This window comes from Gobio gobio (genome assembly GCF_949357685.1).
Source record: "Gobio gobio genome assembly, chromosome: 6".
Lineage (NCBI taxonomy): Eukaryota > Metazoa > Chordata > Actinopteri > Cypriniformes > Gobionidae > Gobio > Gobio gobio.
The window spans coordinates 42,490,424-42,512,039 of record NC_137102.1 but is presented as its reverse complement, the minus strand read 5'-3'; the positions used below and the strand labels follow the sequence as shown (position 1 = coordinate 42,512,039).

At 37.3% G+C, this 21,616-nt stretch overlaps 2 protein-coding genes across 3 annotated transcripts; one reads left to right on the top strand and one right to left on the bottom strand.

The window, feature by feature from the left end:
* The first annotated feature begins 83 nt into the window (after nucleotides 1–83).
* On the top strand, nucleotides 84–20,195 carry ap1g2 (adaptor related protein complex 1 subunit gamma 2). 2 transcript variants are annotated; one of them, XR_013816801.1, is made up of 23 exons: nucleotides 86–339; nucleotides 2,908–3,116; nucleotides 4,977–5,101; nucleotides 5,343–5,484; nucleotides 6,608–6,704; nucleotides 6,815–6,891; nucleotides 6,977–7,072; nucleotides 7,180–7,260; nucleotides 9,572–9,670; nucleotides 9,797–9,852; nucleotides 10,441–10,554; nucleotides 10,640–10,780; nucleotides 11,739–11,793; nucleotides 12,261–12,383; nucleotides 12,780–12,869; nucleotides 15,194–15,321; nucleotides 16,039–16,143; nucleotides 16,254–16,398; nucleotides 16,498–16,630; nucleotides 17,052–17,203; nucleotides 18,446–18,544; nucleotides 18,650–19,084; nucleotides 19,293–20,195. XR_013816801.1 is itself a non-coding variant. In XM_079820546.1 (22 exons), the coding sequence occupies exons 2-22, from the start codon at nucleotides 2,916–2,918 to the stop codon at nucleotides 18,773–18,775; spliced, it is 2,385 nt and encodes a 794-aa protein (XP_079676672.1). In that variant the 5' UTR covers nucleotides 84–339; nucleotides 2,908–2,915; the 3' UTR covers nucleotides 18,776–19,638. The 2 variants fall into 2 exon arrangements, 1 of the variants encoding a protein (XP_079676672.1); XM_079820546.1 differs by having other exon boundaries at nucleotides 84–339; nucleotides 18,650–19,638.
* On the bottom strand, nucleotides 19,575–20,920 carry nedd8l (NEDD8 ubiquitin like modifier, like). Its single transcript, XM_079820547.1, has 4 exons — nucleotides 20,719–20,920; nucleotides 20,436–20,483; nucleotides 20,260–20,342; nucleotides 19,575–20,174 (listed from the first exon to the last, which is right to left on the bottom strand). The coding sequence occupies exons 1-4, from the start codon at nucleotides 20,734–20,736 to the stop codon at nucleotides 20,081–20,083; spliced, it is 243 nt and encodes an 80-aa protein (XP_079676673.1). The 5' UTR covers nucleotides 20,737–20,920; the 3' UTR covers nucleotides 19,575–20,080.
* Between the last annotated feature and the right edge of the window lie 696 nt (nucleotides 20,921–21,616).

Below are 21,616 nucleotides of genomic sequence, written 5' to 3'. Positions count from 1 at the left end.
TCATTGAATAATTTAGTTTACTTTACTTTGAAAAAATATACGAAACATCAGTAAATAGTTCGCGGGTCCTTTAAATACACACTGCACACAAGTATTTTTCCAGTTCCAGAGCAGCTGAACGGGAATGAATGGCACACCCGGATGGCGGAAGTTGCGCTGTACTATGAGGCTTATACATATTTGTAAATGCTGTTACTGCCTAAAGTTGCTCGTAAAGTAAAATACATCGGCTGGTTACCAACGGATACAGCGTAAGGTTAAACAGAAGAGGTGGAGCGGATGAATTAGGCATCGAGCAGCCGACAGGCTTCGGCGATTTGAATTACTGTGCTGCCAAAGGTAAGACGATGAGCCCGGGATCAGATGCTGGAAAGTGGAAACGTCAGCGGACACAAACACGGGTTGACAACACTCGGAGCGTGTATAAACTTGACTTTTGCTACCGAAAAGTATCATAAGTGATACTCAGTTTAATCACAAACAGATGCAGTGTAACGTTACCACAGAGCAAGAAATGTTTACATCTCCTGCAAACCATGAGAGCGACGAGTAACACTAATTGATCGCCGTTTTCAGACCATTGGAAGTCTTTCCTGTCGGTACCCTGAGTGACTGTTGACGTTTTATCAGCATTTTATTGCATCTGATTTTAAATAACGTTACACAAACAGCGTGTGTGTTTGAAGATGGTGGTTCGAGGAAACTGGCTATTTATGAACACATTGACTGCGCTGTATATTAATATATGAAAATGTATGGCACTGTTAGATGTTAAAACGATAATGAGATGTGGAATGCGTTTAGATTAGTAGCGTCACGACGACCGAAGGCCGCGTTGCGCGCGCGGTGCGCATGCGGGAATGAATGTAGTCATCATGGGAAGATCTGCAATGAAAGCAGGTGTATGTTCCTCACCTAGTGGAAGAGGAAGCAGAGGTGACAAGCCCAAAAACCCATAAACTATTTTAAAGGAATAGTGCACTCAAAAAAAAATAGCAATTTCTGGATGATTACATGGTTCTTGTACATACAATACAAATATACGACGACTACAGGCTATCATGATCCAAAAAGGCACCAGAAACACTTTTTAAGTACTTTTACATAAATACAGCGAGGATTCTTATATTGGTCAAAAGTGATTAAAGATTATTTTAAGTTTATTCATCAAATAATTATTATGGTTTCCACAAAAATATTAACATTTACGTTAATGCATTTAGCAGACGCTTTTATCCAAAGTGACTCACCAAAGAGGAACAAAGCATTCATCAAAGAGCCAACAAACATTGTAGTACACAATGCCAGGTTTATTAGCTAGATTAGGAAACCAGCTAGAGGAGAAGAAAAGCAAGAAAATATTTTTTTTTTGTAGATTTATACATCATCTGAAAGCTGACTAAATAAGCTTTCCATTGATGTATGGTTTGTTAAGATGGGACAAAAATAGTTGTCTTTAAAGTTGTCCAGATGAAGTCCTTAGCAATGCAAATTACTAATAAATGTATATTGATATATTTACAGTAGGAACGTTTACACAATATCTTCATAGAACATGATCTTTACTTAATATCCTAATGATTTTTGGCACAAAAGAGAAATCGATAATGTTGACCCATACAATCTATTGTTGGCTATTGCCACAAATATACCCGTGCAACTTTTGACTAGTTTTGTGGTCCAGGGTCATATATATGTATATGTATATATCGTGTGTGTGTGTGTGACGTGAGTTCTCTTTGACTGATTGAAGACTAGACAAGCTGCTGCATTCTGGCTCATCTGCAAAGGCTTAGTCGCAGCACAACTGATATAATAATAATAATAAGTGTTTCTTTATCACCAAATCAGCCTATTAGAATGATTTCTGAAGGATCATGTGACACAGAGACTGGAGTAATGATGCTAAAAATTCAGCTTTCCCATCACCGGAATAAATGATGCTACATTAAGAATTAAATGTATATATTCTCTTTCTTTCTGTATATTAAAATAGAACATATTTTAAATTGTAATTTTTTTTTGATCAGATAAATGCAGCCTTGGAGAGCATAAGGTACAATAAAGCGCTTTACATTGGCTTTAGTTTACATTAGTTAACTACTTTAGTTAACATGAACTACGAATGAACAATATGTCTAGAGCATTTATTAATCTAATGTTAATTTCAGCATTTACTAATACATTGTTACAATCAAAAGTTGTATTTGTTAACATTAGTTAATGTACAGTGAACTAACATGAATAATGAACAACTGTATTTTTATTAACTAACATTAACAAAGATTTATGAATACTGTTACAAATGTATTGCTTGTTGTTAGTTCATGTTAGTCACTAACTGATGTTAACAAATGAGACCTCATTGTAAAGTGTTACCGAGATGTCTTTTAAACCATAAACAAATATTTTCAAACCAAAAAATCTTACCAAACTTTTGAACTGTAGTGTACGACTCTTGCACTAAAATCCAAGTTATCTGATTATTTGATTCTATTTGTTATTCACTAAATATGTTGCCTTCTACACTTGGGTGAAGTTTGCTGTATTGGTTGGTGGTCAACTGCAGTGTTCAAATCCCGATCTGGATTCCGGAAGGACCCCATCAGGACATAAAAGTTTAACTTGGTGCCCCATAATGTTTAATTGTTCAATAATAATAATAATAATAAAGGGGTCAAGGTATTGCCCTGACATGACTTGATAGTTCTTTATCTAAAATGGAAGCAAATTAGGCCCTCAGAGTTACATTTAATATAAAAATTTGTTTTAGTTTTAGTCTGTTCAAAAATGCAGTTGAAGTACCAAGAAACTACTAATGTAAAGGTCATTGCTTTGTTCTGGGTATTTACTGGTTCCTCTGGTTCAATTTCTATTAAGTGCCTCTCTCAATCTCTCTGATTACAGATACAATCATGACTCCATCAGTGCGTTTACAGGAAATGATTCGGGTAATCCGAAGTGCCCGGACACAATGTGAGGAGAGGGGCATCATCCAAAGAGAGTGTGCAGATATCCGGGCACAGTTTCGCCAGGGTGACAATGGGGAGCGTTCGCACAGCCTTGCGAAACTACTCTACGTGCACATGCTGGGCTACCCTGCACACTTCGGCCAGGTAACTCTCAATGTGTGTGTGGTTGCATTGATGGTTAAAGGGTTAGTTCACCCAAAAATGAAAATTCTGTCATTAAAGGGTTAGTTCACCCAAAAATGAAAATTCTGTCATTAATTACTCACCCTCATGTCGTTGGACACCCGTAAGTCCTCCGTTCATATTCGGAACACAAATGGAGATATTTTAGTTGAAAGCTGATGGCTGAGAAAGGCTTCACACAGGCCTCCATTGGCATTCAGTACATTGACACTTCCAAGATCCATGAAAGGCACTTAAAACGTCGTTACAAAGTCTATCTCACCACAGTGGCTCTACAATAATCTTACGATGCGACGACAATAGTTTTTGTGCGCAAAAAAAAATCAAAATAACACCTTTATCCAACTTGTTCTCGACTTCCGTGTATGCCTCCACGACGCATGCGCGAGAATATGACGCAGATCCGGCGTTCGGACATATGACCCAGAAGCGATTTGTTTACGAGCAGAGGAAGACGCGCGTGTCTAAGCTGTTGGATTCTACATTGATCGTGCTTTAGGTCCCGGCGTAGTGCTCAAAATGGGGTTAAAGTGTGTATTTCATGGATTCCCGAACACCGGCGCTACGTCATATTCTCGCGCATGCGTCGTGGAGGCACACACGGAAGTCGAGAACAAGTTGGATAAAGGTGTTATTTAGATTTTTTTTTGCGCACAAAAACTATTGTCGTCGCATTGTAAGATTATTGTAGAGCCACTGTGGTGAGATAGACTTTGTAACGACGTTTTAAGTGCCTTTCATGGATCTTGGAAGTGTCAATGTACTGAATGCCAATGGAGGCCTGTGTGAAGCCTTTCTCAGCCATCAGCTTTCAACTAAAATATCTTCATTTGTGTTCCGAATATGAACGGAGGTCTTACGGGTGTCCAACGACATGAGGGTGAGTAATTAATGACAGAATTTTCATTTTTGGGTGAACTAACCCTTTAATTACTTACCCTCATGTCGTTCGACACCCGTAAGACCTCCGTTCATCTTCGGAACACAAATGAAGATATTTTAGTTGAAATCCGATCGCTCAGAAAGGCCTCCATTGGCACAATGCACTTTACACTCTCAAGACCCATAAAAGGTACTAAAGACGTCATTACAAAGTCCATCTCATTACAGTGGTTCTACAATAACTTTATAAAGTGACGAGAATAGTTTTTGTGCGCAAAAAAACCCTAAATAACGACTTGTATCATGATGACCGATTTCAAAACAAGGCATCATGAAGCTTCGAAGCGTTATGAATCAGTGAGTCGATTCAGCGATTTGAATCGCCAAAGTCAACTGATTTCAGCAGTTTGGCGGTTTGACACGCGATCCGAATCATGATTCGACTCGCTGATTCATAACGCTTCGAAGCTTCATGATGCATTATTTTGAAATCGGTCATCACTATACAAGTCGTTATTTAGGTTTTTTTTGCGCACAAAAACTATTCTCGTCACTTCATAAAGTTATTGTAGAACCACTGTAGTGAGATGGACTTTGTAACGACGTCTTTAGTACCTTTTATGGGTCTTGAGAGTGTACCGTGCATTGTGCCAATGGAGGCCTTTCTGAGCGATCGGATTTCAACTAAAATATCTTCATTTGTGTTCCGAAGATGAACGGAGGTCTTACGGGTGTCGAACGACATGAGGGTAAGTAATTAATGACAGAATTTTCATTTTTGGGTGAACTAACCCTTTAACAAAGTTTAACATCTCCAATTATGGATACATCAAATCTAAGCACCTCATTTATTTCTCATCTGTGCAGCCTTATCTTTCTGTATATTTTCACCTGTTATATATCTTCCTATGGTGATAACTTTAGTATTGACTCCTGCAGATGGAGTGTGTACGTCTGATTGCCAGTCCCAAGTACAATGAGAAGCGGATGGGTTACCTGGGAGCCATGATGCTTCTGGATGAGAAGCAGGATGCTAGCTTACTGATTACCAACTCAATCAAGAAGTAGATGCTATATATTTTATCAGATTTTTACTATAATATATTTATTTTTTTCCAGTTCTAACAATGAATTTGATTATTTTTATTTAAACAAATTATATATATATATAATATACACACACATATATATATAATATGTGTATATATATATAATATATAATATATATAAAATTTGCTGATGTAATGTAATTCCAGTTTTTTAAATTATTATTCTATCTGGCCATTTTTTTAATCTCTGTTGTAGTGACCTTTCCCACAGCAGTCAGTATGTTCAGTCTCTGGCTCTATGCACTCTGGCCTGCATGGGTTCAGCTGAGATGTGTCGAGACCTGGCACCAGAGATTGAACGGCTCCTCAGGGCCTCTAATTCTTATATCAAGAAAAAGGTCAGTTCATGGCATTTTATGTCAGTAAATATTTTAATCAAGGGTTTAGAGTTTGGTAGGGATGCTAGGGACCTACCAATATCCAGTAACTACTGATTTTTTTTTTTTGTTGCAGTTTTTATATATATATATATAATATATATATATATAATTTGTATTTAACTTTTGTTTTACCAGGAAAAGTTTTCAGTTATGAATGCATACCTATTTTAGATATTCCATCATGAAGTACAGAAAGCTGAACTGTGATGTTGTTGCTTTACATAAAGTATTTTTATGTCTCCACCAATGTCACAGTCAATCCTATGACCTTGAATTTAAAGTGCCCCTATTATGCTATTTTAAAGGCTCCTAATTTTGGAGGTCTGATTCATTTTCTCATGATATACATTGCACATCACCACATGTTTCAATGATTCTCAAAAGTCTCTGTCTCTCTAAATCCCTCCTTTCCACGAGCCTACTATGGTTTAGTTGGTCAGATGGCCCAGTCTGTTGTGATTGGTCAATCACGTACAGCGTGTGTCAGAAGCTTACTTCCATTACCATAACTGAACTTCAGCACCGGAGGCTTCCTAAAGCTCAGCGATTGTACACGCTGTCAATTTTATCAGATTTTCTACTCAGATTTTATCAATCTGAGTTTGAATCCGAAACATTGGAAGAACTAGTTGTTATTCAACCTGAATCTCCATCGCAAGGATGACTTGAGCAAGACGTTTCTCAGTGATACGGTACTCCGTTTGAGGTACATTATGAGATGTCGCAATCCCTCACCATCAGCATTAACAAGTGTGTGTCCATCAACAAACCCATGTATATATTTCTATTTATTGTGGTGCAAACGGGAACTGTATCAATAACAGCATATGTTAGCCGAGCACTTGCGTGAATGACTGATGTAAAACAAATCTGGCTCCATCCTTTATCTTTACTCAAAGTAGTAAAAACGACTGACAATCTGCACAGTTTTACAAATAGCTATATTACACACTGCATGAAAGTGGATATTTGAAAAACCATAATAGGGGCACTTAAAGTCATGTTAGCATCCGGACTAACACAATCCTGCTAAATTGTATTTTTTTTTTCTGTGTACTATTGATAATTATTACTGCTTTAGGCTACGCTATGTGCCGTCCACATAATAAGAAAGGTCCCAGAGCTTGCAGAGCTGTTTATTCCTGCAGCAAGGTCTCTTCTGTCTGAGAAGAACCATGGTTAGCCACTTTGTTTCTTTTTATAACTTCTGCTTAAACAAAAAGAGTTTGTATTATGTGCAGTATTTTAATATGATGGAGTTTTGTAACTGCCTGACTTGTTTGCACAGGGGTTTTGCATGGGGCTGTAGTTCTTATCACTGAATTGTGTGCGCGAAATTCTGACAGTCTCGATCAGTTCCGCAAGGTAAGTCAAGTGAATTTTCTCCAAAAGTTTTACTTTTACTACAGTTATACAGACTACTTATTATTTTTCCTTCCCATTACATTAGACTGTTCCTGAATTGGTACAGATCATGAAAGGTCTTGTGACATCCAGTTATTCTCCAGAGCACAATGTCGCTGGTATCAGCGACCCCTTTCTGCAGGTTTGTCAGCTACAATATCACTTTTTATTAGGCTACTACAAACTTTCTAGATGTTACACTGAACTGTATGAATCTCCGAACTTGATTGGTCTATTTCTGTCCCTCAGGTGCGCATTCTTAGATTGCTGAGAACTCTGGGTCACAATAATGACACTGCTAGTGATGCCATGAATGACTTGTTGGCACAGGTAAAATAGAACAAACACACCCTGTGTAATGCAGTTAATCATATTAGTTGTGTACACCGATCAGGCATAACAGGTGAAGGGAATAGCACTTATTATCTCTTCATTACAGCTCCTGTTAGTGGGTGGGATATATTAGGCAACAAGTGAACATTTTGTCCTCAAAGTTGATGTGTTAGAAGCAGGAAAAATGGGCACGCGTAAAACTGGGCATACACTGTGCGATTTTCGTCCGATTTAGAGCCGAATTCTGACTCGTGTGACTCTTTTTTGGGTAGGGCCGATTTTCAGCTTTATCGTGCGTCGTTTGTCGTGAGGTGTCCGTGCAGTGTACAGGGGGAAACGAGAGGCGACAAACCTCTCCCGATCGGCAATCGGATGGTCGGATGAATTTCTGGCATGTCAGAAATTCTGGTCGCTCCTCGTGAGGTTATTAAACAGCTGAAGCAGAGCTACGAACTGATTGCCCTATTTCTCATCACTGCGCCTGCGCGCAAGCAGAAGTTGAACCATTTCATCTTTAATGCAGCAAGAAAGAAAACGAAAGAGGGAGATCTTTAAGTTCTGTTGGCAGTAATCAAATAGCAGAAATTTGGTAAACTGTTGCTTGCCTCCAGTTCGTGTTGTAAAATGGATAATCTAATCTAAGACGTTCAAACCACTGTGTTTAGCCTATCAGTGCCTCTTTTATTCATTTAACTTTGAATATTAATTTACTTGTTTTACTTTCACAAATTATTTTATTTACTATTATTTAATATTTGCTTAATTTTATTATCATGGGAAAAATGTGAACCGTTGTCCATCATTTGACAAAAGAAAAGAATGACAAAATGTCACGGCGCAATATAGATTTTTTTTCTTTTCGTTTTAAATCATGAAGGCGAGTCAATGGATATCACGCAAAAACGCAATGTGTGCGAAAAGTCAGTAAAAGTGAAAGTAAAATCTGACGAGCATTCGGCGTAGCCTATATTCTCACAGAGACAAGATTCATCTTCTTTAAAATATGTTGATAGGCCTATAACGGTCTTAATTTATATTCTTAATATTTCTCTTGTGGCCCATATTGTGAAACAAATTAGAAGAGAAGTATAGGCCCATTTCGTGTTAAACAAGTTGTTTTACTTTATGATAATATTATTGCAGTGTTATGACATATTAAAGACTGATAATCATTTTAATTCTAGGCCTATAATTCCTTGTTTAATTGGGCAAAATGTATTTAAATAATGAGTAATTAAGCTAATCTATCTATTTTATTATGCAGAGTATCGGTTATGCATTGATGCATTATAAAATTAGCGCGGGGGCAATAAATGTAATATCAATTTAATAATAAAGGCCTACCCTAATAATAATGTTCATTTATATACATAAATTGTAAATGCTAAATGCTCTTGATATCGATAGCTGATGCATTTGATAGGCTATCTCTCTATTCTAGGTTTTTTTCGCGCATATTTCACTCGTACAGTGTGAGCAGACAAGTCGAGCTCGACGATCGGACCGCACAGTGTTAGCACATAAACCGTGAGCGTTGGCTTTACATTGCATCCGATCTACTCCTATAGTGTGAGTAGGTAACCTTGCTGAAATCGCACAGAAATCGCACAGTGTATGCCCAGCTTAAGGATTTGAGCGAGTTTGACAAGGGCCAAATTGTGATGGCTAGACGACTGGGTCAGAGCATCTCCAAAACTGCAGCTCGTGGGTTGTTCTCGGTCTGCGGTGGTCAGTATCTATCAAAAGGGCTCCAAGGCAATCCGGCGGAGACAGTGTGATGCTTTGGGCAATGTTCTGCTGGGAAACCTTAGGGCCTGCCATCCATGTTGATGCTACTTTGACATGTACCACCTACCTAAGCATTGTTGCAGACCATGTACACCCTTTCATGAAAACGGTATTCCCTGGTGGCTGTGGCCTCTCTCCGCAGGATAATGTGCCCTGCTACAAAGCAAAAATGGTTCAGGAATGGTTTGAGGACCACAACGAGTTTGAGGTGTTGACTTGGCCTCTAAATTCCCCAGATCTCAATCCAATCGAGCATCTGTGAGATGTGCTGAACAAACAAGTCTGGTTGAGGCCCCACCTCGCAACTTACAGGACTTAAAGGATCTGCTGCTAATATATTGATGCCAGATACCACAGCACACCTTCATGGGTCTAGTGGAGTCCATTACTCGACGGGTCAGGGCTGTTTTGGCAGCAAAAGTCGGGGACCAACACAGTATTAGGACATAATGTTATGCCTGATCGGTGTATATTTAAAGCAGAGTTTATAATGCTTGATCTTGGTGATTCTGATCCATAGGTGGCTACAAATACAGACAGCAGTAAGACTGCAGGCAGTGCTGTGCTGTATGAAACAGTCCTAACTATCATGGACATCAACTCAGAGAGTGGGCTCAGGGTTGGTCACAATTTTATATACAATTTAATATACAGTATTATGTTTAATAGGGTTGTTTGGGTTTAACCGGAGTATGGGAATATGATATTTCTGGCCATTAAATGCATAAAATGTATGTCTTTTAAGGTGTTGGCTGTAAATATTCTGGGGAGGTTTCTACTTAATAATGACAGGAATATTCGGTAAGTAATTAAATTTTTTATAACGCCACCACATTTTGGTTCTCCTCTGCTGTGACCTGATTGTACACTACTTTCAATTCCTATTTGAGCTGACAATGTGGCTCACAATGTGTTATACAGAGGCTGTCAGGGTTAGCCAGTTTTTCTTGTTCTAGTAGCTTCAAAGGTTTGGGGTCAGGAAGCACAACTGTTTTCAACATTGATAACAATGATTTCCCCCAGAGCTCTGAAGACTGGAGTAATGGCTGCTAAAATTCTGCTTTTCCTTTGCAGGAATAAGATGCATTTTAAAACAGAAAACAGTTAAATTGTTATAATATTTCTGTTTTTACTGCAACCTCTTTGAGGTTCTTTGAAAAACATTAAAAACTCTTACAGACCCCAAACTTTCAAATGATAGTTTCTTTCATTTTGCAATAAGAGCAGATCCATTTCAGAATTTTTATTTAATATTTAAAATCAAATGTGGGTGTCTGCAGTTCACGTCCATTCAAAGTTTCTTTTGGTAAAATTTTGCACTAAACTACAATGTTTTTGTATAGAAAATGTAAATTCATGCTCATTTTCTGTTTCTCTCATCTATTACAGCTACATATCAATGACATCACTTCAGAAGATAGTGCAGACAGACCACAATGCAGTGCAGCGGCACCGAGGCACCATTGTGGACTGCCTGAAAGATCAAGACACCTCAGTGAAACGGTACTATAAATTAGACAAGACAATACAGATGTATATAAATTGAGGTATAATTACAGTTATTCATCCTGCTCTTTTTCTTATGCAGTCGCGCATTGGAACTGTCACTTGCCCTTGTGTCGGCTGTGAACATTCGCTCAATGATGAAGGAGCTCCTCATGTTTCTTTCAACTTGTCCCCTAGAGCTTCGATCTCACACCGCGTCTGGCATATTCAACGCTGCTGAAAGGTATCATCAGTCCTTTGTACTTCATATCTACCTGTTCGTATCATCCATTATATGTCTGTGGCTCCAGTTACATTCATTTGTCAGTGTATCTCTCCTATTAAAAACCGTCTCTCATATCCAAGAAAGTACTTTCTTTTACACACCTCTCTCATACAATGTCAAAGTTGGTTTCTGTAAGACATGCTGTTTAATGCATCATTTGATATTAAAATGTATAGCTTACCTCTATATGTAACTTAGAGAGGTAGCTAAGGATATCAGATAATGTGTGGTGCTAAATCTCTACATATTTAACTTCACAAAGAATCGTACATTTTAGTTTATGTACTCTGGCAGGCAAAAGTTTATCAAATAAAGTATAAAGTGTAAAAAATAAAGGGTTACATTTATTTGGGCATGTGAATTAAGCAAAAATAACACACTTTTTTCAGAATTTTCAGGAGACAAAAATGTGACAATTTTAATTGTTTACATTTATCTTATAAATGTAGTTTTTACTCATATCTTCATGGTAAATTGCTACGCTCTACTACAGATCTGCTCCCCAGATTAATTATTAATTAATATGCAAAAACAATATGTATCTTGTTTATCTCAAACAGCATGTGGAATGTCTCTGCCAAAAATCTAAGACCATGCGACTTAAACACATCTGTACATATCAGTCTGGAAAAAGTATGTGAATATTAATTAAGCAACTGGACCATGAAGAATAACTGGCAATGTCCATCTGAGCTAATTAATATTCATGAGCTCTGTCTTTGCTATAGTGATGTCTCGGCTCAGCAATCAGTGGCTAACCCATTCTAAAACGTGTCATGTGGAGGAATCCCAATCTATTGCCTTTTTTTGTTGTTGTTGTTGTTTTCTGTGTTAACCTGTCTATCTTTGTATATGTGGCAAGTCACAGGCACTGAACCGCACTTTGTCTTTGTGTGTCTCTCTGTGTCTTGGTCAGGTATTCCCCTTCTAAGCGCTGGCACATTGATACCATCCTGCATGTGCTCACTACGGTAAATAGCCACTGCTACACAACCAAAATGGTTACATACCTCCTAAAACACAACAAAAAGTCTTCCCATTTGCAAATAAACAATGGTTTTCAGTCTGTAATCATCTTAGTGTTTGTTACAGTTCTCATCCATTTCAACGCAGTATTATTTTCTTTCTTTTGTGAAACACAATAGGAAATCTTACGCACAATGTTTGGCAGCTTTTCCGTGCAATTAATGTAAATGGTCTTTTTTTTTTAAATGCCAAGCTCAAAAAATAACAACAAAGTATCATAAAATTAGTCCATATGACTGAGCATTATTTTAAGCCTTCTGAAGCCATAAGATAGCTTTGTGTGAGGAACAGCATAAAAAAAAATCTCCTAAAATTAATGAAAAAGAAAATGATACTGTGTTAGAATGTATTTGATGAACTACTGTATCTTTTCAACTGTATCAAGTTTTAAATGTAATACTTTCTCTTTCAGGCAGGGGGCGATGTAAGAGATGAGACTGTGCCCAACCTGATCCAACTCATCACCACTGCTTCTGAGCTTCACTGTTACACTGTTCACAAGCTCTATAAAGCGCTTGTAAAAGATATTTCACAGGTAAAAATGTTTTTTTTTTTTTTTGCTTATAAGGGGCCATTCACACAGATCAATGCGAGGTCTAGAGAGACTATTTTTAAAAGTTGAACTTATTTTAACTTGAGCACTGGGTTTTTTGGAACTCCATGTCAAGCACGAGTCGCTGCAAAAGACGCAAGTGCGTCGCGCATGTTCACATAAAAAAACAACGGAAAAGCAGCACAGTGAAATGTAAAAACATGATCTGTGTGAACGACCCCTTAGTCTTTACAAACCATTGAGCATCTTTGGGCAATGAACACAGCATTTGTAAGATGGTTGCATTTCACTGTTTTGAATGCAAGAAATGTAACCCCCCCCCCAGTGTTTTGATTCATACGTGCCCATTTGTGTGTAATAGACCGTTTATTTTCATAGCAATCCTTGGTCCAAGTTGCGTGCTGGTGTATAGGGGAGTATGGAGACCTGCTGTTGAAGGGCGAGTGTGAGGAGATTGAGCCTGTGCAGGTAAACAGAAATAAAATGGTGGTAAATGTAAAATTATAGAGGAAGCACATTTGGTGCACTAATCGGTGTCAATACTGAATCAATGTGAATCAGACATATAAATTGATACATATAGTGTATTTTATGTTTCAAGTAACTAACAAAAAAGTATCCAAATTTACTTTGTTTTTGTTTTTAATCAAGTACCATGATAGCACAAATGTGTTCATACCTTGGAGCAGTGGTTTTCAAACTTTATGATGCCAAGGAACCCCCAAATATGATGAACCTTTATGAAGGACCCCCTTCCTAAAATCCATATATTTTTATGTATGAAAAAATAGTTAAACTGTTAGATAAATAGTAAGTGTGACATTATAACTACAACATATTGTTTCCCAACTTAAATTGGCTGTTAATTGGATGTATAAAGCAGTGTACTTACTGTGTTAAGAATACCGCCTTACAACCCCAGTGAGTGAGATAAAGGGGACTATAGTGAGAAACTCAATAAAGATACAAAGGAAACGCATACAATTCTGGAATGTATACAGCGAGAAAGGAGAGCAACATTTAGAAATGAAACCGTTAGAATATTCAGTAGACTTTATCCATTTTTGCTTTGTCTTTGTATTCTCTGAAATTATCTGGGGACCCCTTAGAACCTTCTGGAGGACCCCAGTTTGAAAACCCCTGCCTTGGAGTACCATTGTACATGAATATGCTTATCCATTATTGTGGTAGGGATTGGTCATGAAGTTTCACTAGACTAGCATGCTGTACTTTTACATGTAAATTGTATTGGTTTTCTAACTGAAAATTCTGTTCTAATTTTCTCACCCTCAAGTTGTTCCAAACCTGTATGAATTTCTTTCTTCTGCTGAACACAAAATAAGAATATCAGTAACCAAACAGTTGATGGACCCCATTGACTTCCATAGTATGAAGAAAAAAAATACGATGGAAGTCAATGTCCCATTGGCTAATTGGTAAGAAGAAATAAAATAATACAGGTTTGGAACAACTTAAGGGTGATTAAATGAAGACAGCATTTTCATTTTTGGGTGAACTATCCTTTTAACAGCAACCCATCTGAAAAGTTGCCACAAACTGGCATAATTATACTTACAATAATTATACTTAAAGGGTTACTTCACAGATCAGCATTAAGCTTTGTATCAGTAGAAACCCGGTAGTATATTAAAATGATCGTGCTTCCCTCCCTCATGTCCCCCTGAGACGAGAGATTTCTGTATTTTTTGTCTGGAAAAAAACTTAAGATGAGTCATTTAGCGAGCGTCATCGGAGGCTTTTTTGGCCAGAGGCTAGAGACTACAGCCAGTAGTAGGAGCTAGTTCTGTATGTTTTCAACCCGCCCATAGGGGGTGGGATCTCACAGAATGTAAAATGCGCACGGCCGCTCGGGCATTCATAACGGAGCGATGAGGAGCAAAGCGAGTGTTTTCAATGAATTCCTATGAATGTTAAGCTTCCATAGGCATGAACTGAAAACGCGCCAGACTGGACACGCTCCGTGAATGACTGTGCGGCCGTGAATGAATGACAAGGCGGCCATGAATGAATGCCCGTGCTCATTTTAGTTTCGGTTTGGAATTGGGGCCAATTCAGGGGCTGGTTGCTTGAATTGTGTTCATTAGCCTATTATTCTTAATGAAAAACACAACAACAAAATGGTCCAATGACAAACTTACTTAAATAGGCGCATTTCGCTTTGAAACCAAATCTTCCGCAATCATCTTGTCTGTCAGCTGTTTGCTCTCGTGATGAATGAAATCTGACTCCTGCTGCGTTTGTGCTGCGACTCTCGTTCAGCTCATGCTGTATTAGTCAGTCACGTTCAGTTTTAAATTGTAGTGTCTGTTCTCTAACTGAACTAAATTATTTTATTACTATAAAAATGAAAACGACGGTGGGGACTGTGCCGTGGTGGGCAAGTGATGTAACCAGTAGGCGTGGCTTGGGAGTGGCCTCCAGCAAAGCAAGTGCATTCTGGGAGTTGTTGTCTTTCATCCACATGAGCCAAAAATACATTTTCTGGCTTTTCTGTCTAGAAGGCACCAACTTCTAAAATAATTTCACATTTCTACTACATAAATGACACAATTTAAATATACATTCATCTTTCCAGCGGTGAAGTGTCCCTTTTAAGTTTTTATCCTTAACCAATTTAATCTGTTTTGAAAATATGTCGTTTTGCACATCATTTACACCATGGTATAAAACAGATTAACATGGTACTTATATCTAATGCCTCCCCTGTACCCCCAGAGTAGCTGTTGTGTAAAGAGCGACTAAATTGTGTTTTGGGCCTTTTCTGTCATTAGGTTACAGAAGATGACGTCCTGGAGGCCTTGGAAACAGTCCTACAGTCTCACATGTCATCACCGGCAACCAGAGGCTTCGCACTCACTGCTACCATGAAGCTGAGCACTCGGATCACTGACAATGTCGAGTGAGAAACGTTTTTATGAAATGCTGGCAAAAATGCACTATGAATTGAATATGATAAATAATGTAAGACGTATTTGGATAATTCTACAGTATTTTGTCTAAATTAATTAAAATACTGAAAACTAAACTAAATCAATTTAAATGCAGTAAGAGAGTTTAGGCATCACAAGAATATAACGTACAGTATAAAAAATGGATATTAATAAAAACAAATTGAAAGATTAACTTTGCGCATTATTTGACAGCATATGTACTCTAATAGCAAAAATATGGGAATTAAGCACAAATGATTAAATATCCAAAATAAATGAATACTTTACTTACTTGAGCATTAAATTGATCACAAATGACAGTAAAGACTATTACATCTTTCCAAAAAAAGAAGAATATTAAGCAGCACATCTGTTTTCAACATTGTAATTGTAATAAGACTAAATGTTTTTTTGGGACACAAAATCATATTAGAATGATTTCTGAAGGATCATGTGACACTGCTGTAAATTCAGCTTTGATCACAGGAATAAACTATATTTTTAACACACTATAAATAGTTATTGTAATTTTTTTTTTAAAGTATAATTTGGGCTGATAACCATTGGTACTATATCATATTGTATATCATACAGTACATCCTCTCTCTCTGTCAATGTATTTGCTTGTTTCTTTGAGCCTGTTTTGTCTTAGATCTTTTGCATATTTCTGTGTTTCTCTCAATCAGCCGAATCAGAAGTATTGTCAGTATTTACGGGAGCTGCATTGACCTGGAACTTCAGCAGAGAGCTGTCGAATATAATGCACTCTTCAAGAAATATGACCACATGAGGTACCACTGTGCGCTTTATTAAACTACTATTTTTCAGTAAAAAAAACCCCTGAGATCATGCATGGATGGTGCAGCTCTTAAGCAGTTCATGATCACTATCTTCCTCGCAGAGCTGCGGTGTTGGAAAGAATGCCTGTAATGGATAAGAACTCCCCTGGACACACTAATGGAGACACATCAGGAGAGTTTAAGGAGCCTGACCCATCCAAACCCAAACCAGTTGAAGCAGGTTTGCTCTCAGAACCAACAAGCCAGGTAATTATTATATGATATTATATTTGGACACTGAACTGTTAAAGAGTAGCTGTATAGTTGATGTAAAATATACATTTTGTATTTATACTTTTGTTATAGGTGTGTGACCTTCTGGATCTCTTGGGTGGGACTGACGCACCTCTTCAGCTCAACCCTGTCCCAACCAGCACTCCAACAGCTACCTCTAGTGCCGATCTTCTTGACCTGCTGGGAGGACTGGAGCCGACACCAGGTGAGAACATGGAGACCTGAATCACTGATGATTTCTCCATTTATGTTTGACCTTTTAAATGCACCTAAAAGATACATAACCATTTCAATTTTGGGGTCAGTATTTTTTTTCTTGTGAAATTTTATTCAGCAATGATGCATTAAATTGACCAAAAATTACATTGCTAATGTTACAAAACAATTCTATTTTTGGTTGCCACAAAAAATATGAAGTAGCACAACTGTTTTCAACATTTTATAATGGCAACAAATCTGCATATTAGAGTGATTTCTGACACTGAAGACTGGAGAAATGGCAGCTAAAAATGCAGCTTTGCCATCACAGGAACAAATTGCATTTTAAAATATATTAAAACAGAAAACGGTTATTTTAAATTGTGACATTACAATTTTCACCTCTGTGTTGGTGTGTTTGCATGTAGTTCCCTCTGTGACGGTGTATGAGAAGAATGGTTTGAGCCTGAAGATCCAGTGTGACAAACAGACAGAAACAGACGTCACTGTCACCCTTATTGCCTCTAACTCAACTCAGAGTGACATCACCAACTTCACTCTTCAAGCAGCAGTACCGAAGGTCTGTACCTGCTCCACTCAGCCCTGTTTTTGCACACACAAGCAGCAGATATTAATTTCAGCTGCCATATTAACAGGTTACATCATTCACACTGTTCACGTAAGCAGCATGGTACTGTTTTTGCCTCATGCAACACGCTGAACTTTGCAGAATTTTTGGAAAATTCAATATAAACCTACTCGTCAACAGTCTTTTATGTACTAGAGTGAACTACTCACCGTTGTTTAAAAAAGTGACAGGCACACAAACACTGACTGACATTTTTTTTTACACTTGGTAGGACCCATTTCTCAATACTTATTGCGCCGTTTTCCTTTCTGGCACAACAGTTTCACATTCAAAATGCACTAAAACTACCACAACAATTCATAGATGTCTCAAAATAAAGTAATTCTTCCCTAACACTAGCAAAGGTTTTTACCCAACAAACACATTTATAAAAGAATGACCTAAAAAAAAAAAAAAAAAACACTAACCACAACAAGTAGCATCACACAGTGATTTTCTTACGTAAAATGTCTTTACAAAAGAAGAATGACAGCTCTCTGCTGTTTAGAATTCACTGCAGTATGTTACATGGTCCATGTTTACATTACAATATAGATTGTCCCCTTTTGTATAGATGGTAAAGAAATGGATGGAAATTGTGATGGAAAGGTGTTCAGCTACATCTAACTGTTTTGATAGTGTTTGTTTTTTTAGATTATGCAATATGTGGTATTGTACAAAAGTAGCAAATTGCTTTTCTCGTTCAGTTTTGTATTATGCTAGCTTTTAAATTTATATAATTTCAAAGGAGTCACTGAATGCATTTCGTGCCAAACAAATGATAAATGCGATTCTCCTCCACATTACATCCTCAATACATTTATATTTCACAATAAATACGTTTGAAAGTCATTTTCAGTGGCACTCTCCCAATAACCATTTTATATTTTATGGCTGTAATTAAAACTGCGTACCCGCAGGTCCTTAAGTATCATATTACATTATAGCATTTGAAGCTTTTCATGTTAAAAACCTCATCATGTGAATGATTTATTATATTATATTTTTTGCAAAATTCGTTTTAAATACACATTTAAATCCCTTAAACAAGCTGTAAAAAACTCAGCATTTGTAAAATTTTAATGTAGTGTCTATATCTTATTGCTTTTATCACTGTGATAAATCAAAAATGTCCCTTTATTTGCACATTTCATTAATGATACATTTGTCAAAATATTATTTTCTTTATTTTAGAGTGTTCAGCTACAGATGAAGGCTCCGAGTGGTAATGTGATTCCAGCACATGGCCTTGGTCAAGTCACACAGACTGTATTACTCAACAACCCTAACAAGGCAAGTCCATCCTGCTTTAGTTTTGTGCGACTGTGTTTCTCACTAAACTTATCAGCGCCATATATGAACATGCTTGACTATACTTTTATTTTCCCCTCCCTACAGGTCAGCCTTAAGATGCGGGTTCGAGTGTCTTACTCAAATCAGGGTGTAGTGCATCAGGACACAGTACAAATTGACTCCTTTCCTAGTCTGGCCTGGAACTGTCAGCCATCAATCAACCCATTGTGACCGACCTAGACAGGTCCGGAATCTCCATGACTGTCTTTCCCATTGAGATGGAAATCTACAGAAATAGGCAGCTGTCTGTCAACCTCTCTATTATGGACTGAACACGCTCACGGCACAGACTCGATACAACGGGTGTTTATGAAGTGTTATCTTGGTTTGAATTGTCTAGAACAATGTGTGGTTTGATGTGCTGTCATTATTGCACAGGAGTGAACAGTCAAACTAATGTACACTGTCATTAGATAAGCTCCTTTATGCACTGTCACTAAATAACCCTGTAAGCAAGTTGAAGAATTTGAATTACAGATTGTAGTATACTTGAATAACATGAGGAAACGTTTGTCAGCTCGTGAATCTTTACTGAACAAGGCAACATCAACGTACATCTAGCTCAGTCAACACCAGTGAACATGCTGGCCAAAAAACCATATATCCCCCCAACAGCCACGCCCTCCCCAGGCTCTTAGCCTCTTAAAGGAACCTCACTATTTCCATAGTCAGTCAATACATTACACAGATATCCTTCATATGCCCTAATTACTCATACTTTCTGGGAATTAACATCATCAGCTGTGAGGTCAGTTGAGGTCCAATTGCCTTACTGTTATCATCAAGCCTCATAATTTTTTTTTCTGTTTAACATTTCTTCTCAAAGTCTCAGGATATTCCTGGAGCATTATTACTAGTGTAATTTTATTGGCTGTGAATGTGAACTTACCATCTGACATATTTAGAATGTCCTATTCATATTTCTCAAACAACCTCATTTTGTGTGTGTGTCTGAGAAACCACAAATATCCATTTGTCCAATGTTTATTCCTCTTTTATCCAAACACAATATAATAAAACATATATATATATGGAAGATGATGGTACATCAACACCTTTTTTAAAGAAACAACATGTCTTAATGCATGTTCAAGAGCTGCATGATTTAAATTTAAAACAGTAAGGGATAACGAAAACTAATTTATGAGCCCTTACAAGGGAGCAGTGTCCATCTTAAAATAAGAGTAAAGAGTTCTTAACCTGCTAAAGTGTATAATGTCATATACCGCAGAACAAAAAGGGCAGAAACAAACGTCAAAATGAACTAAACATATTTAGGTTGTAAACTGTTCAGAAAGCATCTGCATATCCCGAACAGCAGTCACAATAACATGTATGCAAAGCCAAATGTCCACTTGTGGCTTTAAGCACCAGAGCCACCTGGCAAGTCTGCTGTTTGTTTTAATGTACAGAACACATATTTCTAATATTTACAAGCGGAATAGATTAGAGGAAAGTCACAGAAAGATTGCAGGGCTAGTGCAGGTTGTCCCCTCCTCGGAGAGCCAGAACTAAATGCAAGACAGATCCTCCCTGAATCTTGTAATCAGCAGCAGTCTTCTCATCATTCCTGAAATAAAGAACAGCATGTTAATTTCTGAATGGTTATTTTTAGTTCAATATTATATGTTGTTATTAATACTGGGGAGCTGTACATTTGTTTTCCACTGTAAATGAGTCTTTGCTGTTGTGGTGGGATCCCCTCCTTTTCTTCCACCCTCTCTTTGATTCTTTCCACCTTGAGAAAAAAAAAAAAGTGCATAACAAATTTCCAAATATTTCCAAAGATACAGAAACATGATTCACATTTTAAGGACATTAACACTCATACCTTGTCCGTAGGCTCGATGTCAATTTCTATTTCTTTGCCTGTGAGTGTCTGAGATACAATAATAACACAATACATCTGAATCACTTCAGTAATTCAAGAAAACATTCTGCACGTTGACTATGATTTTAAACAGATAAGTGGTTAATCTTTAATTAGAAATTGAACCCAAATCAAATACAGTTTAATCAGTTTAAGCATATCAATAATGGAAATCATAAACCAGGATAAAACAGATTATGAAAACTCATAACTACGGCTAAAAGCAAGGACAAATATCGCTTACCTTAACTTTAATCAACATATTGAGGGCTGTATTTTAACTGATAGTTGAACAGAAAATAGATAATCTGATCTCATCTGATATTTTAAACAATAGTAATTGTTAAAACCTAATGCAAATTAACCGGCTAAAACGATTCTACGAACAAACCATATACAGTAAAGGAACAAACAGCTGGACTTCCCGTGTATCCGAAATAAACTCCGGGTAGTTTGGTACAACGAGTGATGATAGTTCCGCCTTTGGGCATTTTGTTGGAACCAATGACATAAATTCCAATAAAACCCAAATATATACAGAATTGTGCTACAGAACTAATTATAATGCAAATATGAAGTAGCATACTTTATTATTATTATTATTATTATTATTATTATTATTATTATTATTATTATTATGTTTTTATTGGCGATTGGCAAATTAATGAAGTAGCATACATTCCAATTAGCGAGTAAATACTGCCTTTGGTTAATTAGGTAACGGTACCTCCCCTGTCAGGTGTCAGCTGTTGTAAATTAGCTACTGATAAATGAAGTAGCAGGATAAAGCTGCGTTACTGCGTTTGGTTTGGACTTCACTCCAACTCATCATGAATCACCTATGGCAATGTTGTTGCGTTTTTGCTTTTTTTGCTGTTGTTATAGCACTTGAGGTGTCTGAAGATAGGAATAATGGTAATGTTTATTATGGCACAAGAAAAATATTATGCGTTATAAGTTCTTAACATGTAACCTAACATCTAAAAGAATCCAGCTTTAGCTGGTAGTTGTGCTTTACAACCGAGTAGTTGGTCATTATGGTTGACCAACCACTATATTTTAAACACCAGCAAATACATGGTATACTTGCTAAATAACCTGCTTTGAGACCAGATTCCAAACAGATATCGGAGTTGTTCAAT